Below are 19,265 nucleotides of genomic sequence, written 5' to 3' on the forward strand. Positions count from 1 at the left end.
TTTAGTGAGAAGAAGCAATAAAGGTCACTTCAAAAGGTTCCAGAGATAAACTGAGGGCTGAAGTTGATTGTCATTTAATGATGAAAATGATTTGGGTCAAGTGGTTGTGGTATTGGACTAATAAGCCAGAGGTCGTGTGTCAAATCCCATCATAGCATGGTAATTTGTGACCATGAAAGCTGCCATATTGTTATAAAAACCTATCTGGTTTGATAATGTCCTTTTAGGCAAGGGAACCTGCCCACCTCCAGCCTGCATGTCTCTAGCCATACTATGTGGTTGACTTTTAATTTCCTTCTGAAATGACCTTGCAGGTCACTCGGTTGTAAAAGCAACCACTGCAAAGGCTCACTACCATTTACTTTAAGCAACTAGGGATAGGCAATAAAAACACCCTTGCAGGTGTCTCTCACACCCTGATAACAAACTATAACCAGATAAACTGAGAAACAGGATTCCAATCCTGGTTTTATTTTTTACACTAGTGTCTAACGCTATTTGCAGAAAATTCATTTTATCACTGAAAAATCTTTTTATTATTTGAAAATTGATCATGAATTGATTTAATCACTAAACACCTAGTTCCGATCATAGAACGTGCTGTGACCATTCTATGAACGGAACCAGATGTTTTTAAGTGATTAAATCAACAAAACACAATTTTTCTCGAGCTGAGTAAGTCAGCTATCTCGTTTTGATGCTTGCTTCTTGTGTGTAAAACATGCCTGGAGTTTAATTGGTTGAAATAAATAATAATGGATGGTACAGCACATTGGAGCCACAGACAGCCGGGCAGCAGGCTTTCATCCATAGTTCCCCACATGCTAAGCATATGATCCCAGTTGAGCCCTTTTGATGAGACACAAACATGGAGCCAGGTGCTTCCCCTGAAGGGAGGTAAAAATTGGAGGTCAGATTACTCTGGATCTCTGGCAGAGTGGCCCTTCTTGTGTTGGATCTCTTGAATAGTATCGGCAAAGGCAGCCCATCCTCTCAGCCAGGTGATGGTGTTTTTTAAAATTCATTCTCGGGATTTGGGCGTCGCTGGCGAGGTGTCGTGAAGGCACTCCCACAGTGCTGTTGGGGAAGGAGTTCCAGGATTTTGACCCAGCGACGATGAAGGAACGGCCGATATATTGCCAAGTCAGGATGGTGTGTGACTGGGAGGGGAACTTGGTGGTGTTCCCATGCGCCTGCCGCTCTTGTCCTTCTAGGTGGTAGAGGTTGTGGGTTTGGGAGGTACTGTTGAAGGAGGTAACATTACAAGGAGACATTTAAAGGATGAAGTTTCTTTTCAAGTGGCTCCCTGTTTTTATTAAAAAAAAGTGCTACTTGTTCTGCGATAGGTCGTTGAGAACACCTCGTGTAGGATTTCACTGGGAGTGAAGTGTGATACCAGTACGCAATGTTTGCCAAGTTCACTCTTGTCCACAGGGGTTGCTGCAGTTGGGTTACTGTTTGGCAGAAATATGGAAGTGTAATGTGGCTCATGGCATTACTGGATATATTGACAATGTTACTTGGAGCTGCGCTGGCAAATGATCGCGCTATCCTTTTATGTGTTAATAGGAACGAATTCAGGCTTTGCAATTGGAGCTGCAGGCAGTGAACCACAGCAAAACCATGCTTGAGAAGGAGCTGCAGGAAGTCATCTCACTTACCAGCCAGGAGCTGGAGGATTACCGAGAGAAGGTTTTGGAGCTAGAGGATGAGGTAAAAACTAAACCAAACCAAACTCTGCGCTTGGGCACTAGTATCAGTCGAGCCCAGCCTGATTCCATTCCGGTACAGTTTTACCATCTCGGTTGCTCATAGTGAATCAATGGCTCTTTATTTTAGTTTAGTACAGCACGACTGAGCACGGAGTATTGTGGAAATTAATGGAGTAATTCTGGTATTTTTTCTATTTTCCTTTTTTCCCCCCATCCACAACCCCAAAAAAAAACAGACCCAAAGTGGTGGATCACCATGGTGGCAAAACGCATTATTAGTTTATAAACTACTTTTAACCTTTCCTTCATCCTCTTGTGGTATGATGACTATTGGGTTCTGCAAGGGGTTCTACAAAATTATATAGAAACCATTTAAAAACAGAAAGACTTGCATTTATTTAGCGCCTTTCACGACCTCAGGATGTCACAAAGTACTTTTGAAGTGTAGTCACTGTTGCACCGTAAGAAAATAGGTTTTAAGGTGCATTATATGTGGGGCTGTCATTTAGCTTAATCGTCTTCAAGATATTCCTGCATATTGAAAATACATTTAAAATTGAATTTGTACCACACAGCCCTAAATAAAGCATTTGTCACACATCAACGTTTGCTGAGATGTTGCTCAGCTGTAGGATTATTAGATCACTTGGAATATTTTGAGCTTTCAGTTTCAAAGTGCAGTAAATTTGTCCTTTTTTTTTTAGCTTCATTTCCTCAACAAATTACAGTATTGGCATGATTCAGCAATAACTGACCATTTCTGACTCTCTCCATTTGAGAGTACAACCTAAGTATAGTACACTCCATAACGTTGTTGATTCCATTCAACTAAATCAGCAAGTCAGCTTTCTTTTACAAAATAAATAGCAAAGAAACAGATAAATTTAGCAAAAACCTATTCGAACTTCATTTAAAGTTATGCATTTGAGAATGTGTAAAATTCTAGTACCCCAGTCTTAGATTTGTGACCAAATACTTGTGTATTCAAAATTCTAATGGGGATACATCTTTGTACAGTGACCCACAGAAGTTCAATGTTCTAGCGTACTACGCCATACAACCAGGGTAGCCTCCTGGTTTTGTTCCTTGTCTTTTAGTTAGATCTGTGGGGTACCAGCCAGCCTATTACAATTGAACTCGGTGCTTTTAGGCGCGTGACGGTCAACCACTATTGAGCTGGAAGGCGTGTGTGTACAGATTTCAGATGAAGACAGGATCGTGCTTGGCTGTGGTGGTGAAGAACCTGCTGGTACTCGCTGCCTTGGATTCACGGATCCAAACTGGTGTCCTGGATGACGTACCACCTCTGAAACTACAGCACAAATCCGCTGTTCTTGGGAGAGGAAAAACCAAAGTTAAAGTTCAGGAGGAAGCCAAAACTGCTGTTCTGCTACAACTGTAAATGTCAAATGAGATGCGGGTTATTGCATTGACCTGTAAATGCCTTCACTCATTTCCATTGCTTCTCTTTCTATCTCTTTTGCTCCTCTTCTCTTCTTTCCCCCCCCCCCCCCATCCCCTGCAATTTCTCTCATTTCAAGGGGCTGCCCTTGATGATTAGTTTTTCGAGAATGAGTGAAGGTATCCGTTATCAATCCTTTCATGAGAATTATTCTGTCCATTCACTCCTTAACAGCAATCTAACTCAAGTGTTTGTTTTTCTCTTGAACTGCTGTGATTTTTTTCATGCAAAATTTAAGGGTGTGTTCTGTTCCGGAGGGCTGTTGAAGGGTTTGTTCTAATTGAAGATGTAGACTGCTTCTCGTATAGGTTTGTGAAATGGCCTGGATTAGAAGAACTGTTTTCCAGACGCACACGGTGTATTAGAAATTGAAAAACATGCAATCGAAGCTATTGAACAGGATGTATTGTGTACTGAGCCCGCGTTTTATTTTTATAACCAAAGTCTTTCCATATATAATAAAAACAGAAAATGCTGGAGATACTCAGCAGGTCAGGCAGCATCTGCAGAGAGAGAAACAGAGTGAACATTTCAGGTCGATGACCCTTCGTCAGAACTGGAAAAAGTTGGAGATGGAACAGATTTTTAAGCGGGGAAGGGGGAGGGGAGGAGAGGAAAGAACAAAAGGGAAGGTCTGTGAGAGGATGGAAGGCAGGAGAGATTGAGACAAAAGGGATGATGGTGCAAGGCCAAAGGTGATGGTAATGGGACAAGTTAAGAAACAAAAGATGGCTCTAGATGAAGTGTAAATGGCACTGGCTGAATGATCGACAGCTGCCATGTGAGGGAGGAAAAAAAACATGGAAAAGAAAGATGGGGCAGAGGTTATGGTTCAAAATATATGGTCCTTTCATATATCTTGTGGGGTTAATTACAATGAGTATGAAGGCTTATTATTTTATTCTGTAGAAATTCTCTGTTCACTGTGATGGCTTGAGTTCTCTCCCTCCCACATAGCTTCAAGAGTCTAGAGGTTTTCGGAAAAGGATTCGACGCTTGGAAGAAGCCAATAAAAAGCTGACTCTCGAGTTGGAACATGAACGAGGGAAACTGGTTGGCCTGAATCAGTCCCATGCTGCACTGAAAGAGCACACCAGCATCTTGGAGACTGCCCTGTCCAAGAGAGAAGCAGATCTGGTACAACTTAACCTTCAGGTATGAACTCAAAGCAGAAGGATGATTTTTTTTCTTTTAAAAGCATGGAGTGATTTGTGCTGCTTAATTCTGAAAGTGCTGCAGGTCAAAGGAATTCCAGATACTGTGCGCTAGCCATTGAAAAAATCAGCTCCCGCACTTTGATACCGAAGCACACCCTAATAAGTAATGCACTGTTGAAATGTTGCGAGGAGCTTTATTCTAATATTAACCCTATAGAAAAAAATAAATTTAACTTTTTAACCACTTCTGCTTGCTGGCCTTCCCCATTTTCTCTCTCTCCACCCTCCCTTTATGAATTCCACTTTCTAGTTATTCCTAACTGACGGGGCCCTATAAACACTTGACCTGTTTTCCTCCGTCTACCATCTTTTTTGGGGATGGGGCCCACACTGTAAAATTGCTCAGTCTGGTAGAAAACCAGTTCCAGAGCCACTCTGGATCCAGCAATGAGAAGACCTGGATGGTCACATAATAGATGCAAGCTGGTCCACTTTTGTTCATCTCGTGTCAAATCAAGAAACGCAAATGTTCAGTGGCCCCAGAAGTTTGTCTGTGCCATGTCGAGAGCTTGGTGCTGCTCCAAGGGCTAAATAAACCAACGGCGAACTGTACTGTGGCCTGCCAATGCAGCCAGCCCAAAATGTGTCTTGTTGAAAATCTGTGATCTTGTCAAACCCATTCTGATATGATAAGCCATCCTGTCCCTTTCCCCCCCCCTCCCATAACTTTGTGATTAACACTGCATTTCATTGATATCCATGATCTAATTCAAAATGAAAGGAAGAAAAGAAGATGACAGAAAGGAATACGGTCTCTCTGCGTAACAACTGTTTGAAGAAAGATTTCACGGAGTGACTCTTTTTTTTGGGACAGGTACAAGCTGTCCTAAAACGAAAGGAAGAGGAGGACCAGCAGATGAAGCAGATAGTACAAGCCTTGCAGATTGCACTGAAAAAGGAGAAAGAAAATGTTAATGAACTACAACAGCAGGTAAATGATGGCTTCAAGCCTTCATTTCAAGGAACCGTAAACCTTTAATGATAGCAGTCGAAAACCAATGAATCAGTTTATCTTGTTAATGGAATGCTGGCCTTTATGTCTAGAGGACTAGAATACAAGTCACGCTTCAGCAATACAAAGCCCTGGACTGGAGCACTGTGAGCAGTTCTGGGTGCCACACTTTAGGAAGCATTTATTGGCCTTGGAGGGAGTGCAGCTTAGATTTACCAGAATGATACCTGGACTCCAAGAGTTAACTTACGAGGAGAGATTACACAAACTAGGGTTGTATTCTCTGGAATTTAGACGGTTAAGGGGTGATTTGATGGAAGTTTTCAAGATATTAAGGGAAACTGATAGGGTAGATAGAGAAAAACTATTTCCGCTGGTTGGGGAGTCTAGGACGAGGGGGCAGAATCTAAAAATTAGAGCCAGACCTTTCAGGAGTGAAATCGGGAAACACTTCTACACCCAAAGGGTGGTAGAAGTTTGAAACTCTCTTCCGCAAACGGCAATGGTGCTAGATCAATTGTTAATTTTAAATCTAAGATTAATAGATTTTTGTTAACCAAAGGTATTCAGGGATATGGGGCAAAGGCGGGTATATGGAGTTTGATCGCAGATTAGCCACGATCTCCTTGAATGGTGGAACAGGCTCGAGGGGCTGAATGGCCTCCTCCTGTTCCTATGTTAATGTTTTAATACTTTTTCTCCAAAAGTAGAGGTTTGGAGGGGTATTGGGAGGGATGTCTAATTCTCTAAGATTCCAGATTTAACCTGAAAGAAGGCAACAATATGCAAAAGGTTAGAAAATGCAATCTTTCCAAATTCGAACACTTCCATTAAACTGCAGTTCTGACTATTGAATGAACGAGCACACTGCACAAAATTGCCCGTCTTGCTTCATATGCTTGACATCTGCAGTCTATAACTAAAGACAAAAGTGAGGAAAATTGTATTGAAAACTATCACAAAACATAACAAACTAGTTGCTTTAATGGACATCTCCACTGTACCAAAGGATGGTTAAGGCCCAGCTGAGTGTGGGATTGAATCATATAGACTCTGCGCTGAGTAACTGGCTCTCAGCCTGGTCGGCAGTTGCAATGCTACAACTGGCTTCAGTATCGCTGAGCTAGGGTTGGGAACTATCAGCCAGGGTTCCTGCTCCTGTTGTTATCTAGTGATCCCTGTTGCATACGCCATGTGTGGACCTTGGATGAGGACAGCAAAGTGCTCTGCTGTGTTACCATTTATAGTTCAAGGGCTGTTAAGAATATAAGGGTATGAGCAGGAGTAGGCCATACGGACCCTCGAGCCAGCTCAGCCATTCATCAAGATCATGGCTGATCTTCGATCTAAAAAGTTCTTGGATATGCACTGGCAGTGCTATAATCTACAAGGTTACAGACCAAGAGCTGGAAAGTGGGATTAGGCTGGATAGCTCTTTTTCAGCCGGTAGAGGCACAATGGGCCGAATGGCCTTCGGTGCTGTAAATTTCTATGATTCTACTTTCCCACCCGATCCCCATATCCTTTGATTCCAAAAATCTATCTATCTCAGCCTTGAATATATTCAATGATTCAGCATTCACCGCCCTTTGGGGTAGAGAATTCCAAAGATTCACAACCCTCTGAGTGAAGAAATTTATTCTATGTCTAATTTTTTGTCTTTGTTTAAATTATTTATAGGTTTCAGCAAACAAGGCGGAGGCTGGACACAATCGCCGTCACTACAGAGCAGCTGCCCTCGAACTCAGCGAGGTGAAGAAAGAGCTGCAAGCCAAAGAACAGCTTGTAGAAGCTCTGCAGGCAGAAGCTGATAAACTCCAGTAAGACAACTATGTGGCAGTAACTGTTCTTATGCACATCTGACATCTAATGGTTGGCCTGAACAGCAAGACTGTGTGGTAGGAATGTTGAAACTCCGAGGGCCTGCTCTGTCGGTGGAGTTTCCCCACACCACAGCCCCTCCAGCGCCATATCATCTCGCAAATTCTTCCCACGCAATAGCCAGTCTGTGGTGGGGGTCAGAAATGCCCGGGTTGACTTAATTTCCCAAGTTTGGGAAATCGCAGCCACTACCCCTGTGCAGCTTTTTATCTGGAGTCTGGCTAGAGTGATGTCAAGTGGGCTTTTTCTATTGTGTAGTGATTGGATTTGATGCATTTTATAGAATCATAGGACTTCAACTCCAGGAGATGACCATATTGGCCCATCGTGCCTGTGTCACTGCTAGCTATCTACTCTAGGGCAAGGGATGAAGAGGTGCGGGATCTGGGTGGGTAAATGTATTTGCGACTGTTTGCTCACGTGAAGGGTCGGTGGCCTGTTTCCGTGGAATCAGTTCTGAGGTCGTTCTGGCCTATATGGTTCAGCTACGTCTTGCTTTTCCCAATCAAGAAAAAAAAGTTAGAAAAACTTCATATAAAAATATTTTCTAGAATTTACTAAATTTTGGAGCTGTTTGCTGCCTTCTACAATCGATTTTTAAAAACATATTTGCTATGGCATATGAATGTGCCCAGCTGGAGGATAAGAAATGGCCACGAACCCACAACAGTTTTACTTGCTCAGTGTCCAAAACATGTTGCCATTCTTTGGCAACTCAGCTCAGATTGCACCAAGTCTTCAGTTCCATCAGATATCTTCAGCTCAATGAAAGTCGTACCTCTTAAAATTATTTGATTTCTTGATGCTCCCTGGAGGTCCCGGCTATGTTATGATTGGATTAATCTAACCTTGCTCCCATTGTGGTCTGTTGCAGAGCCCAGGATAAGAAACAATCTCAGGAAGTAGCGCAGTTCCAGGAGGAATTGGCTGCAGCTCACTCTCAGCTTAAACTACTACAGAAACAGCTGGATGAGCAGCTTAACAAACCAGCTACTGTAATCCAGGAGGTACAACTTGCTTTGCGGCTAAATCTATGTTGTATACACTGTCTCGATATCTTGCACACCTTGATGAATCGGTTCCGACACGGGCGGGAGTTCTGCAATGTTGGAGGTGTGCCACTGTTATAGAAATAGAAAGACTTGCATTTACAGGAAACTTTCTGATATCCGGCACTGACGGGACCGAGCTGGTGCCGTACCGTCAAAAGTGCCGGACATACCAGCGTTAATGTTGAGAGATACGGAACTGAAAAGCTCCGTGTGAATCAACAAACCCTGTAGCAACAGCTTTAGAACAGTCAGCTGCAGCTGCAAGCGTCTCTAGCTGAAGCTGTTGCTCTAGCTACGGACCTTGCAGTGCCTGACGGGGGGGAAAAAAAGCAACGAGAACTAAAAAAAACTTATAGAAAACAGCTCCTGATTTTTGCCGTTAGATCGAGTATTCCGGACATATAACCTCCGGATAAACCAAAGTCTCCTGTATATAGCACCTTTTCACAACCTCAGGACATCCCAAAGTGCTTTACAGCCAATGAAGTACATTTGAAGTGTAGTCACTGTTGTAATGTAGGAAACACGACAGCCAATTTATACATCGCAAGGTCCCACAAACAGCAATCTGGTCATTATCACATTACTGTTTGTGGGAGCTTGCTGTGTGCAAATTGGCTCCCATGTTTCCTACATTACAACAGCGACTATACTTCAAAAGTACTTAATTGGCTGCAAAACACTTTGGGACGTCCGGTGGTCGTGAAAGGCGCTATATTAATGCAAGTCTTTCTTTATGATAATGACCAGATAATCTGTTTTTAGTGATGTTGGTTGAGGGATAAATATTGGCCAGGACACCACCCCCGTTCTTTTAAAATAGTGCTAAGGGATCTTTTACGTCCACCTGAGAGAGCAGATGGGGCCTTGGTTTAACGTCTCATCCAAAGGATGGTACCTCTGACAGTGCAGCACTCCCTCAGTACTGCATTGGAGTGTCAGCCTAGATTTTTGTGCTCAAGTCTCTGGAGTAGGACTTGAACCCACGACCTTCTGACTCAGAAGCGAGAGTGCTACCAACTGAGCCATGGCTGACGATATATAAGAAAATAAGAATTAGGAACAGGAGTAGGCCAGACGGCCCCTCGAGCCCGCTCTGTCATTCAATAAGATCATGGCTGATCTTCGACCTCAACTCCACTTTCCTGCCCTATCACCCTATCTCTTGATTCTGAGAGTCTAAAAATCTATCGCTCTCTGCCTTGAATATACTCAACGATTCAGCAACCACAGACAGCCCTCCTGGAGTAGAGAATTCCAAAGATTCACAACCCTCCTGAGTGAAGAAATTCCTCCTCATCTCAGTCCTAAATGGCCTACCCCTTATCCTGAGACTATGCCCCCTAGTTCTAGACTCTCCAGCCAGGGGAAACAACCTCTTGGCATCTACCCTGTCAATCCCCCTCAGAATCTTGTATGTTTCAAATGAGATCGCCTCTCATTCTTCTAAACTCCAGAAAGTATAGGCCCAATCTCTCCTCATAGGACAACCCTCCCATCCCAGGAATCAATCTAGTAAACCTTTGTTGTACTGCCTCCAAGGTAAGTATGTCCTTCCTAAGGAGACCAAAACTGTGCCCAGTACTCCAGGTGTGGTCTCGCCAAAGCCCTGTACAATTGTAGCAAGACTTCCTTACTCTTGTACTCCAACCCCCTTGCAATAAAGGCCAACATGCCATTTGCCTTCCTGATTGCTTGCTGTACCTGCAGGCTAAGTCTGTGTTTCCTGTACGAGGACACCTAAATCTCTCTGAACACCAACATTTAATAGTTTCTCACCGTTTAAAAAATATTCTGTTTTTCTATTCTGCCTACCAAAGTGTATCACCTCCCATTTCCCCACATTATACTCCATCTGCCACCTTATTACCCACTCACTTAACCTGTCTATATCCCTTTGCAGGCTCTTGGTGCCCTCCTTGCAGCTTACTTTCCCACCTAGCTTTGTATCGTCAGCAAACTTGGATACATTGCACTCTGTCACTTCAACTAAATAATTGATATAGACAGTAAATACCTGAGGTGCAAGCACTGATCCTTGCGGCACCCCACTAGTTACAGCCTGCCAACCGGAAAATGACCCATTTATCCCTACTCTGTTTTCTGTCTGTTAGCCAATCCTCTCTCCATTCTAATATATTACCCCCAACCCCATGAGCCCTTATCTTGCTTAGCAACCTTTTATGTGCACTTTATCGAATGCCCTTTGGAAATCCAAATATACTACATCCACTGTACAAGAAGTTATAGCAAGACCCTGTCTGTTGGTTCAGATGGATGTAAAAGACCCCCCCATGGTACTTGGTAGAATCCTCATCTGTGTATTTCACCACCTCCAGATTATACTTTCCGCTAACTTCCTGAGTCGCACCATCCAGCTATCGGTCACCAGCTCCCTATCCGGTCCGGAGTTCCACTCACCACTGTCCTTGCTGCCCTCCACTGACTCCCAGTGCATTGACTCCTAATTTTGAACCATTGTGCTCTCTATTTGTTCAGGCTTTACTTTTTCAAAATTCAAAGGCTGACATACAAATCTTGTCTGTCAAATACTGTTGACTCCAGTGTGTTCTGGGAAGGACAATCTCATTTTAACACACTTTGTGCTTGGCAGTGCTGCTGTGAACGGCTCAGTGTCTTACCACCGAATCTTGGATCGTGGTGGACAGTTCTGTTTTGTTTAAGCTATCTTTATTTCTTCAGGAAAATTTCGGAAAAGAGAATGCCGGCTGATTACCACGCTATCTGCCTTCCTTAAAATCCAACATTTGGCATCACCTTGTGGTGGGAATGTGTATTGTTACAGGCTAGGCTTCTTCACAAGATCACCGATAGATACAAATGAGGAAGGTATTTCAGCTCATCCATCCATAAAGACCCTAAATGAAAGAACTTGCATTTATATAGTGCCTTTCACAACATTCTAAAGTACAGCCAACGTACTTTTGACGTGTAGCCCCTGTTGTAATACAGCTTTGCTCATTGCAACATCCTACTGTCTTTTTAAATGATTTTTTGCCTGCACTACCTACCCAGAAGTCCATTCTATATCGTCATGTGGAGAACTTTGTAACATCAGTCCTAACTTTGCCTTTTATTAGTTTATGCCCCATTCTATCGTCATGGTTTAGTTTAAAGTATTTTTCACTTGTTTCGTCTATTGCTGCTCCTCGGTGTGTATCTTGAATGCTCATCGTTCTGCTTGTTCTGTACAATCTCCACAGAAGTGTTCTTAAGCACTCACGACTTAATTTTACTTGAGCAATCCTCTAATTTCCTTCAAGTTAGCCTTTTTAAAATGTTATAGCTGGCTGCTGGTCCTTGGTATTTCTGAATCCCCGATTATGTCGAAGTTAATCATTCTGTGCCCACTACAACAGTGACTACACTTCACTGCATTGGCTGTAAAGCGCTTTGGGATGTCCTGAGGATGTGAAAGGTGCTATAGAAATGCAAGTTTTTTCTTTTCGCTGTCTTCCCTGCTGCAGAGATGCCATGGCTTCAGTTTTCTTTTCTGGGTCACTTGCCAGTACCAAGTGATCTTGTGGCTGTCCTGATGCCCTGGCTCGTGAAGTGAGCATAAGAACATAAGAAATAGGAGCAGGAGTAGGCCAGTCGGCCCCTCAAGCCCGCTCCACCATTCAACATGATCATGGCTGATCTGATCCTAACCTCAAATCTACTATCACACTCCATCCCACCCGAACCCATGTGATCTTCCGGGAGAGGCGAAAAACCAGATTAAAAACCCAATGGCCAATTTGGGAGAAAAAAATCTGGGAAATTCCTCTCCGACCCATCTAGGCAATCGAAACTCGTCCAGGAGATCACTCTGTCCCTATATTTTTTACAGTACTTACCTTCTGTAAAGGCGATCTCCACCCCAGCCAGGAACAGGAATAAAACCATCTCCTGAAATCTAACAGAATTAGAACACAAGAAGTAGGAGCAGAACCAGGCTACACGGCCCCTGGGCCCGCTCCACTACCCACAGGGCCATGACCATTCCGAACCTAGACTCATGTCCAATTTTCTGCCCGCTCCCCATAACTCTTAATTCCCTTTACTTCTAGGAAACTATCTATTTCTGCTTTAAATTTATTTAATGATGTAGCTTCCACAGCTTTCTGGGGCAGCAAATTCCACAAACCTACCACCCTCTGAGTGAAGAAGTTTCTCCTCATCTCAGTTTTGAAAGAGCAGCCCCTTATTCTAAGATTATGCCCCCTAGTTCTAGTTTCACCCATCATTGGGAACATCCTCACCGCATCCACCTGATCAAGCCCCTTCACAATCTTATATGTTTCAATAAGATCGCCTCTCATTCTTCTGAACTCCAATGAGTAGAGTCCCAATCTACTCAACCTCTCCTCATATGACCACCCCCTCATCCCCGGGATTAACCGAGTGAACCTTCTTTGTACTGACTCGAGAGCAAGTATGTCTTTTCTTAGTATGGACACCAAAACTGTATGCAATATTCCAGGTGCGGTCTCACCAATACCTTGTACAACTGCAGCAATACCTCCCTGTTTTTATATTCTATCCCCCTAGCAATATAAGCCAACATTCCATTGGCCTTCTTGATCACTTGCTGCACCTGCATACTAACTTTTTGAGTTTCATGCACCAGGACCCCCAGATCCCTTTGTACTACAGTACTTTCCAGTTTCTTGCCATTAAGATAATAACTTGCTCTACGATTTTTCCTGCCAAAGTGCATAACCTCACACTTTCCAGTATTGTATTCCATCTGCCAAATCTCTGCCCACTTACTTAGCCTGTCTATGTCCCTTTGCAGGTTTTTTATGTCCTCCTCACTCACTACTTTCCCTCCCATCTTTGTATCATCTGCAAACTTTGATATGTTACACTCGGTCCCCTCCTCCAAATCGTTAATATAGATTGTAAAGAGTTGGGGACCCAGCACTGACCCCTGCGGAACACCACTAGTTACTGATTGCCAGTCTGAGAACGGACCATTTATCCCAACTCTCTGCTTTCTGTTAGAGAGCCAATCCTCCACCCACGCCAGAATATTACCCCCAATCCTGTGATTTTTTTATCTTGAGCAATAATCTTTTGTGTGGCACCTTGTCAAATGCCTTTTGGAAGTCTAAATACACTACGTCCACTGGTTCCCCTTTATCCACCCTGTATGTTACTTCCTCAAAGAACTCCAGCAAATTTGTCAAACATGACTTCCCCTTCATGAAACCATGCTGAGTTTGTCCTATTAAATTATGTTTATCCAAATGTCCCGTTACTGTCTCCTTAATAATGGACTCTAACATTTTACCAACCACAGATGTTAGGCTAACAGGTCTATAGTTTCCAGCCTTCTGCCTACTACCCTTTTTAAATAAGGGCGTTACATTAGCAGTTTTCCAATCTGCCGGGACCTTTGCTGAGTCCAGGGAGTTTTGGAAAATTACTACCAATGCATCCACAATCCCTGCCGCCACTTCCCTCAAGACCCTAGGATGTAAGCCATCAGGTCCAGGGGATTTATCCGCCTTGAGTCCCATTATTTTACCAAGTACCACTTCCTTAGTGATTTTAATCGTATTTAGCTCCTCCCCCCCCTCGAGCCCCCTGTTTGTCCAGTGTTCGGATATTCTTAGTGTCCTCTACCGTAAAGACTGATACAAAATATTTGTTCAGCATTTTTGCCATCTCCATGTTTCCCACCATTAATTTCCCGGTCTCATCCTCTAAGGGACTAACATTTACTTTAGCCACCCTTTTTCTTTTTATATAACTATAGAAACTTTTGCTATCTGTTTTTATATTTTTTACTAATTTACTTTCATAATCTATCTTCCCTTTCTTAATCAATCTTTTAGTTATTTTTTGCTGTCTTTTAAAGACTTCCCAATCTTCTGTCCTCCCACTAGATTTGGCTACCTTATATGCCCTTGTTTTTAGTCGGATACTAACCTTAATTACTTTACTTAGCCACGGATGGCTATCTTTTCTTTTACACCCTTTTTTTTCCTCGGTGGAATATATATTTTTTGGAAGTTGTAAAATAACTCCTTAAATGTACACCACTGATCATGTACCGTCTTACCCTTTAATCTATTTTCCCAGTCCACTCTACTCAATTCCGTTCTCATACCTTCATAGTCTCCTTTATTCAAGCTCAGCACGCTTGTTTGAAATCCAACCTTCTCACCCTCTAATTGAATATGGAATTCAACCATGTTATGGTCACTCATTCCAATGGGATCCTTTACTAGGACATTTTTAATTAATCCTGTCTCATTACACAGGACCAAATCTAAGGTTGCTTGCCCCCTGGTCGGTTCAGTTACATACTGCTCAAGAAACCCATCCCTAATACACTCAATGAACTCATCCTCAAGGCCGCTCTGCCCAATTTGATTTGTCCAGTTAATATGATAGTTAAAATCCCCCATAATTATAGCTGTTCCCTTATTACAAGCCTCAACTATTTCCTGATTGATACTCCGTCTAACAGAGTTGCAACTGTTCGGAGGCCTATAGACTACACCCACTCGTGTTTTTTTCCCCTTATTATTCCTTATCTCCACCCAAACTGTTTCACTATCCTGCTCCTTTGACCCAATATCATTTCTCTGTATTATAGTGATTCCTTCCTTTGTTAACATAGCCACCCCACCTCCCCTCCCTTCCTGCCTGTCCTTCCTGATTGTTAAATAACCTGGTATGTTTAATTCCCAGTCATGGTCACCCTGCAGCCATGTTTCTGTAATGGCTACAAGATCATACCCATATGTAGTTATTTGTGCCGTTAACTCATTCATTTTGTTACGAATGCTACGTGCATTCAGATAAAGAACTTTCAAATATGTTTTGTGACACTTAGTTCCTGTTTTTTCCCCTTTTACTACTTTACCTTTTACTCCATACCTTCTGTCCCTTCCTGACACGTTCTGTTTTTTTATTCCCCCACTGCTACCTAAGTCTTTGACCTTCTCCGTTATTTCTATTATTTGCTCTCTGGAAACCTCCCCCCCCCCCCCCCCCACTAATTAGTTTAAAGCCCTCGCTACAGCCCTAGTTATATGATTCGCCAGGACTCTAGTCCCAGCACTGGCCAAGTGGAGTCCGTTCCAACGGAACAGCTCCTTCCTGTCCCAGTACTGGTGCCAGTGTCCCAAGAAGCAAAACCCATTTCTCCCACACCAGTCTTTGAGCCACGCATTTAACTCTTTAATTTTATTTATCCTAGCCAAATTCGCTTGTGGCTCAGGTAATAACCCAGAGATTATTACCCTTGAGGTTCTGTTTTTTAATTTGACCCCTAGCTGCTCATACTCCTTTAACAGAACCGCCTTCCTTGTCCTATCTACGTCGTTTGTACCAACATGGACTACGACCACTGGATCCTCCCCCTCCCACTCCAAGTTTCTTTCCAGCCCAGAAGAGATGTCCTTAACCCTGGCACCGGGCAGGCAACACAGCCTTCGGGACTCCTGCTCTTGACTGCAGAGAACCCTATCTATCCCCCTAATGATACTATCCCCTACCACTACAACATTTCTTTTTACTCCCTCCACTTGAATGGCCCCCTGTACCACGGTGCTGTGGCCAGGTTGCTCATCCTCCCTGCAGTCCCCGCTCCCGCCCTCACAGGGAGTAAGAACCTCGATCCTGCTTGACAAGAGCAAGGGCTGCGGCTCCTTCAACACTTCCTCCTGGATCCCTGTACCTGCCTCACTCGTAGTCACACCGTCCTGTCCCTGACCACGGACTACATCTGCATTAATTAATTTCATAGGTGTGACCACCTCCTGAAACATAGAGTCCAGGAACTTCTCCCCCTCCCTGATGTGTCGCAGTGTCTGAAGCTCGGTCTCAAGCTCTTTAACATGGAGCTTGAGTTCCTCTAGCAGCAAACACTTATCGCTAATGTAATCACCGTGAGCCTCAATGGGGTCCACCGGCTCCCACATTTCGCAACAGTGACACATCACCTGTTCACCCATATCTATGTAATTAATTAAATTTCTTATTAGTTATGAAGACCCTCTGCCCTGATATAGATAATATTATACCACTATTCAATGGGACTTACCAACTTAAAGGTATAAAAGAGAAGGAAGAAAACCAACCAACCAGCTGATCGCCAACCTCCTCCTTGAATACTGTCTGTGGGGCCTGTTTGGTTGACTCGCCTCGCTGCTCCGCCTCTGCAGTGCTGTCTGAGCCTGGGAATGGGGAACAAAACAGAGCAAAAAACACACCCTCACCTCCCACTTGCTCGAACTCTCCACTTACCAAACTCTCGCAGCACTCAATGCACAGCACTCTGCACCAGCACTAGTCCCCCCCCCCCCCCCCCCCCATGTTCACTCGTGGGTAGTCCCAATTTATATTGGATTGATTGAAGCCCCCAACCCATGAAAATAATCTTTATATTTTCACATGCTCTTCTAATCTCTTCATAGAGCGAACATGGCCCTCTTCCTCCTCCTGACCTAGTGGTCTGTAGCATACCCATAGTCTTAGCTTTGACCTTTTCACATTAAAGCTGTAACAGGATAGCTGACTTTTTTTCACATCCCGCAGGATCAACCTCAACCTCCCATATTGGGTCACACCACCTCTTTCTGTCTACTCGCTCTTTCTCCTGAGCACACTGTACCACTGCACGTTCTGTTAATTATCATTTCCTAGGGGCAGCCATGTGTCTCATATTCTGACAGAACAGTTTGGCCGAGGAAGCAAAAAATCTGCGAGACAACTGTGGGAATTTATAAAGGGCGATGACCCCATCTCAAAAATCGTGAACGAATTTACTGGTGCTGTGGGGTAGAATCTGAGGAGTAGAGCGAATGTCCTCACTGCCAGCTGATGGGCATTGCTGCTGCATTTTTATGAATGGCCATGTCTCTTGCGTTCTCACATTTTATGGATCTAAAGAATATCCGAGCGGGTAATGCCAAGGAATACAGCACGTTTATATAAGGGATGGGTTTGCATGCTTCATTCAATATCGATTAAATTGCAATTCTGTTGTAGCAGAAATTGGCTAATCTGCATTTTATTATGGAGCTGCTTGAACAGAGTTTGGCACTCAATACTTGAGTCAATACTCCCAAGGTAAAGAACCTGTGTCTCAATCAAAAGTGTAGCAACACGAGACAGTGGGGCTTTACGGAGCATACAGATAAGCTAGTACAGGAAACTTTGTGATATCCGGCACTGACGGGACTGAGCTGTTGCCACCCCATCAAAACTGCCGGACAAACCAGCGCTAATGTTAAAACATACGGAAGCTTTTGAGCTCCGTATCTAGCAACAAACCCTGTTGCAGCTTCGAAACAGTCGGCCGTAGCTTGCAAGCGTCTCTGTAGCTAAGCAACAGCTTTAGCTAGACCTTGCAGAGCCTGACTAGTGGGGGGGAAAAAAGCAACGAAAAGAAAAAAAACTTTCTGAACCGACTCCTGAATTTTGCTGGTGGCTCGAGCATTCTGGACAGTTAACCTCCGGATAAACCAAAGTTTCCTGTAATGATCTATACTGTCTGAGAAATCCGTCTGTTATAGATAGGAGTTCTATTTTCTTGGTGGTGGGGAGGAAAGATGCAAGGGTGCATGGAGAGCTTTAATTATTATGAAAAGATCTTGGTAATTTAGTGTATGTGACCAGTTAAAAAACTTTGCCTGGTTTGCAGTGAATTTTTTGTAAAAGAAAGACAGACTTGTATTTCTATAGCGCCTTTCACAACCTCCGGACATCCTAAAGTGCTTTACAGCCAGTGAAGTACTTTTTTTTGAAGTGTAGTCACTGTTGTAATGTAGGAAATGTGGGAACCAATTTGAAACATAGAAACATAGAAGATAGGAGCAGGAATAGGCCATTCGGCCCCTTGAGCCTGCTCCGCCATTCAATGAGATCATGGTTGATCATCCAAATTCAGTACCCTGTCCCTGCCTTTTCCCCATATCCCTTGATCCCTTTAGCCTTAAGAAATATATCCAACTCTTTTTTGAATATATTTAATGAACTGGCCTCCACCGCCCTCTGTGGCAGAGAATTCCACAGGTTCACCACTCTCTGGGTGAAGAAATTCCTCCTCATTTCAGTCCTAAATGGTTTACCCCTTATCCTTAGACTATGACCCCTGGTTCTGGACTCCCCGGCCATCATAAACATCCTTCCTGCATCTAGTCTGTCCAGGCCTGACAGAATTTTATAAGTTTCGATGAGATCCCCTCTCAATCTTCTAAACTCCAGTGAGTATAAGCCCAATCGACACAATCTCTCCTCATAGGCCATTCCTGCCATCCCAGGTATCAGCCTGGTGAATCTTCCAGGCAAGCTCCCACAAACAGCAATCTTTGTATATCTTTTTAAAAGGAAATGTTTTGTCAGAGTCACACAGCGCTCCTAGACTTGAACTTTGTTCAAGACCATCTGTGTTGCAGTCCTAGTGATTGTGAAAAGTCACCCCACTGGGTGGTGCTACAGAGTGGTAGGCTGTTATGAAAATAGATACAGACGTGTACATTTAAAATAGGCTTTGTGGGTGTTATGGCCTGGTGTAGTGATTAGCCCTACAGATCGGAGGGCCCCCACTGGATATCCAGACTGCTGTTGTACTGGGGCAGCAGTGGTGCTGCGCTTGTTCCAATCTGGCCTGGGTTACAGAAGGGACAAATCAGCTAAAGCTCCTGTTCCTGATTACTATCTGCTTCAGGAGTAGGAAAATGTTCCTCTCTTCCCCCTCCCCCTACTTTTCCTTCTTCATAACTCTGTACGTGTCATGAAGACAAGAATAGCCTGAGCTGTGATGCTCCTGTGGTCGAATAGCCATATCCTATCTAGGCTCGCGTGTGAAGGATGACCATTCAGCCAAGATACTGGAGGACAGCTGGCGCCTGTCGAATGATATGGCAGCACAGGTCGGGTGAGATTGGGGTGGGGGGGGATTCAATTAGTTCCTCCCTAAGAGGAATGAAGAGCGAGGAGCCAAGAATATTTCAAATAGCAGCC

At 43.7% G+C, this 19,265-nt stretch overlaps 1 protein-coding gene across 2 annotated transcripts in view; it reads left to right on the forward strand.

Annotated features, from left to right (window-relative positions):
• Positions 1 to 19,265, forward strand: part of golga3 (golgin A3) — a 93,066-nt gene that overhangs the window by 62,028 nt on the left and 11,773 nt on the right. For both annotated transcript variants that reach the window (XM_086011951.1, XM_086011952.1), the window contains 5 exons: positions 1,570 to 1,713; positions 4,132 to 4,329; positions 5,206 to 5,322; positions 7,024 to 7,163; positions 8,099 to 8,231. In XM_086011951.1, the coding sequence (XP_085868077.1) occupies positions 1,570 to 1,713; positions 4,132 to 4,329; positions 5,206 to 5,322; positions 7,024 to 7,163; positions 8,099 to 8,231 (732 nt within the window). The remainder of the gene's footprint in view (positions 1 to 1,569; positions 1,714 to 4,131; positions 4,330 to 5,205; positions 5,323 to 7,023; positions 7,164 to 8,098; positions 8,232 to 19,265) is intronic.

The sequence above is a fragment of the Somniosus microcephalus genome, chromosome 19 (genome assembly GCF_052327205.1).
Source record: "Somniosus microcephalus isolate GS21.2 chromosome 19, FLI_Smic_1.0, whole genome shotgun sequence".
Lineage (NCBI taxonomy): Eukaryota > Metazoa > Chordata > Chondrichthyes > Squaliformes > Somniosidae > Somniosus > Somniosus microcephalus.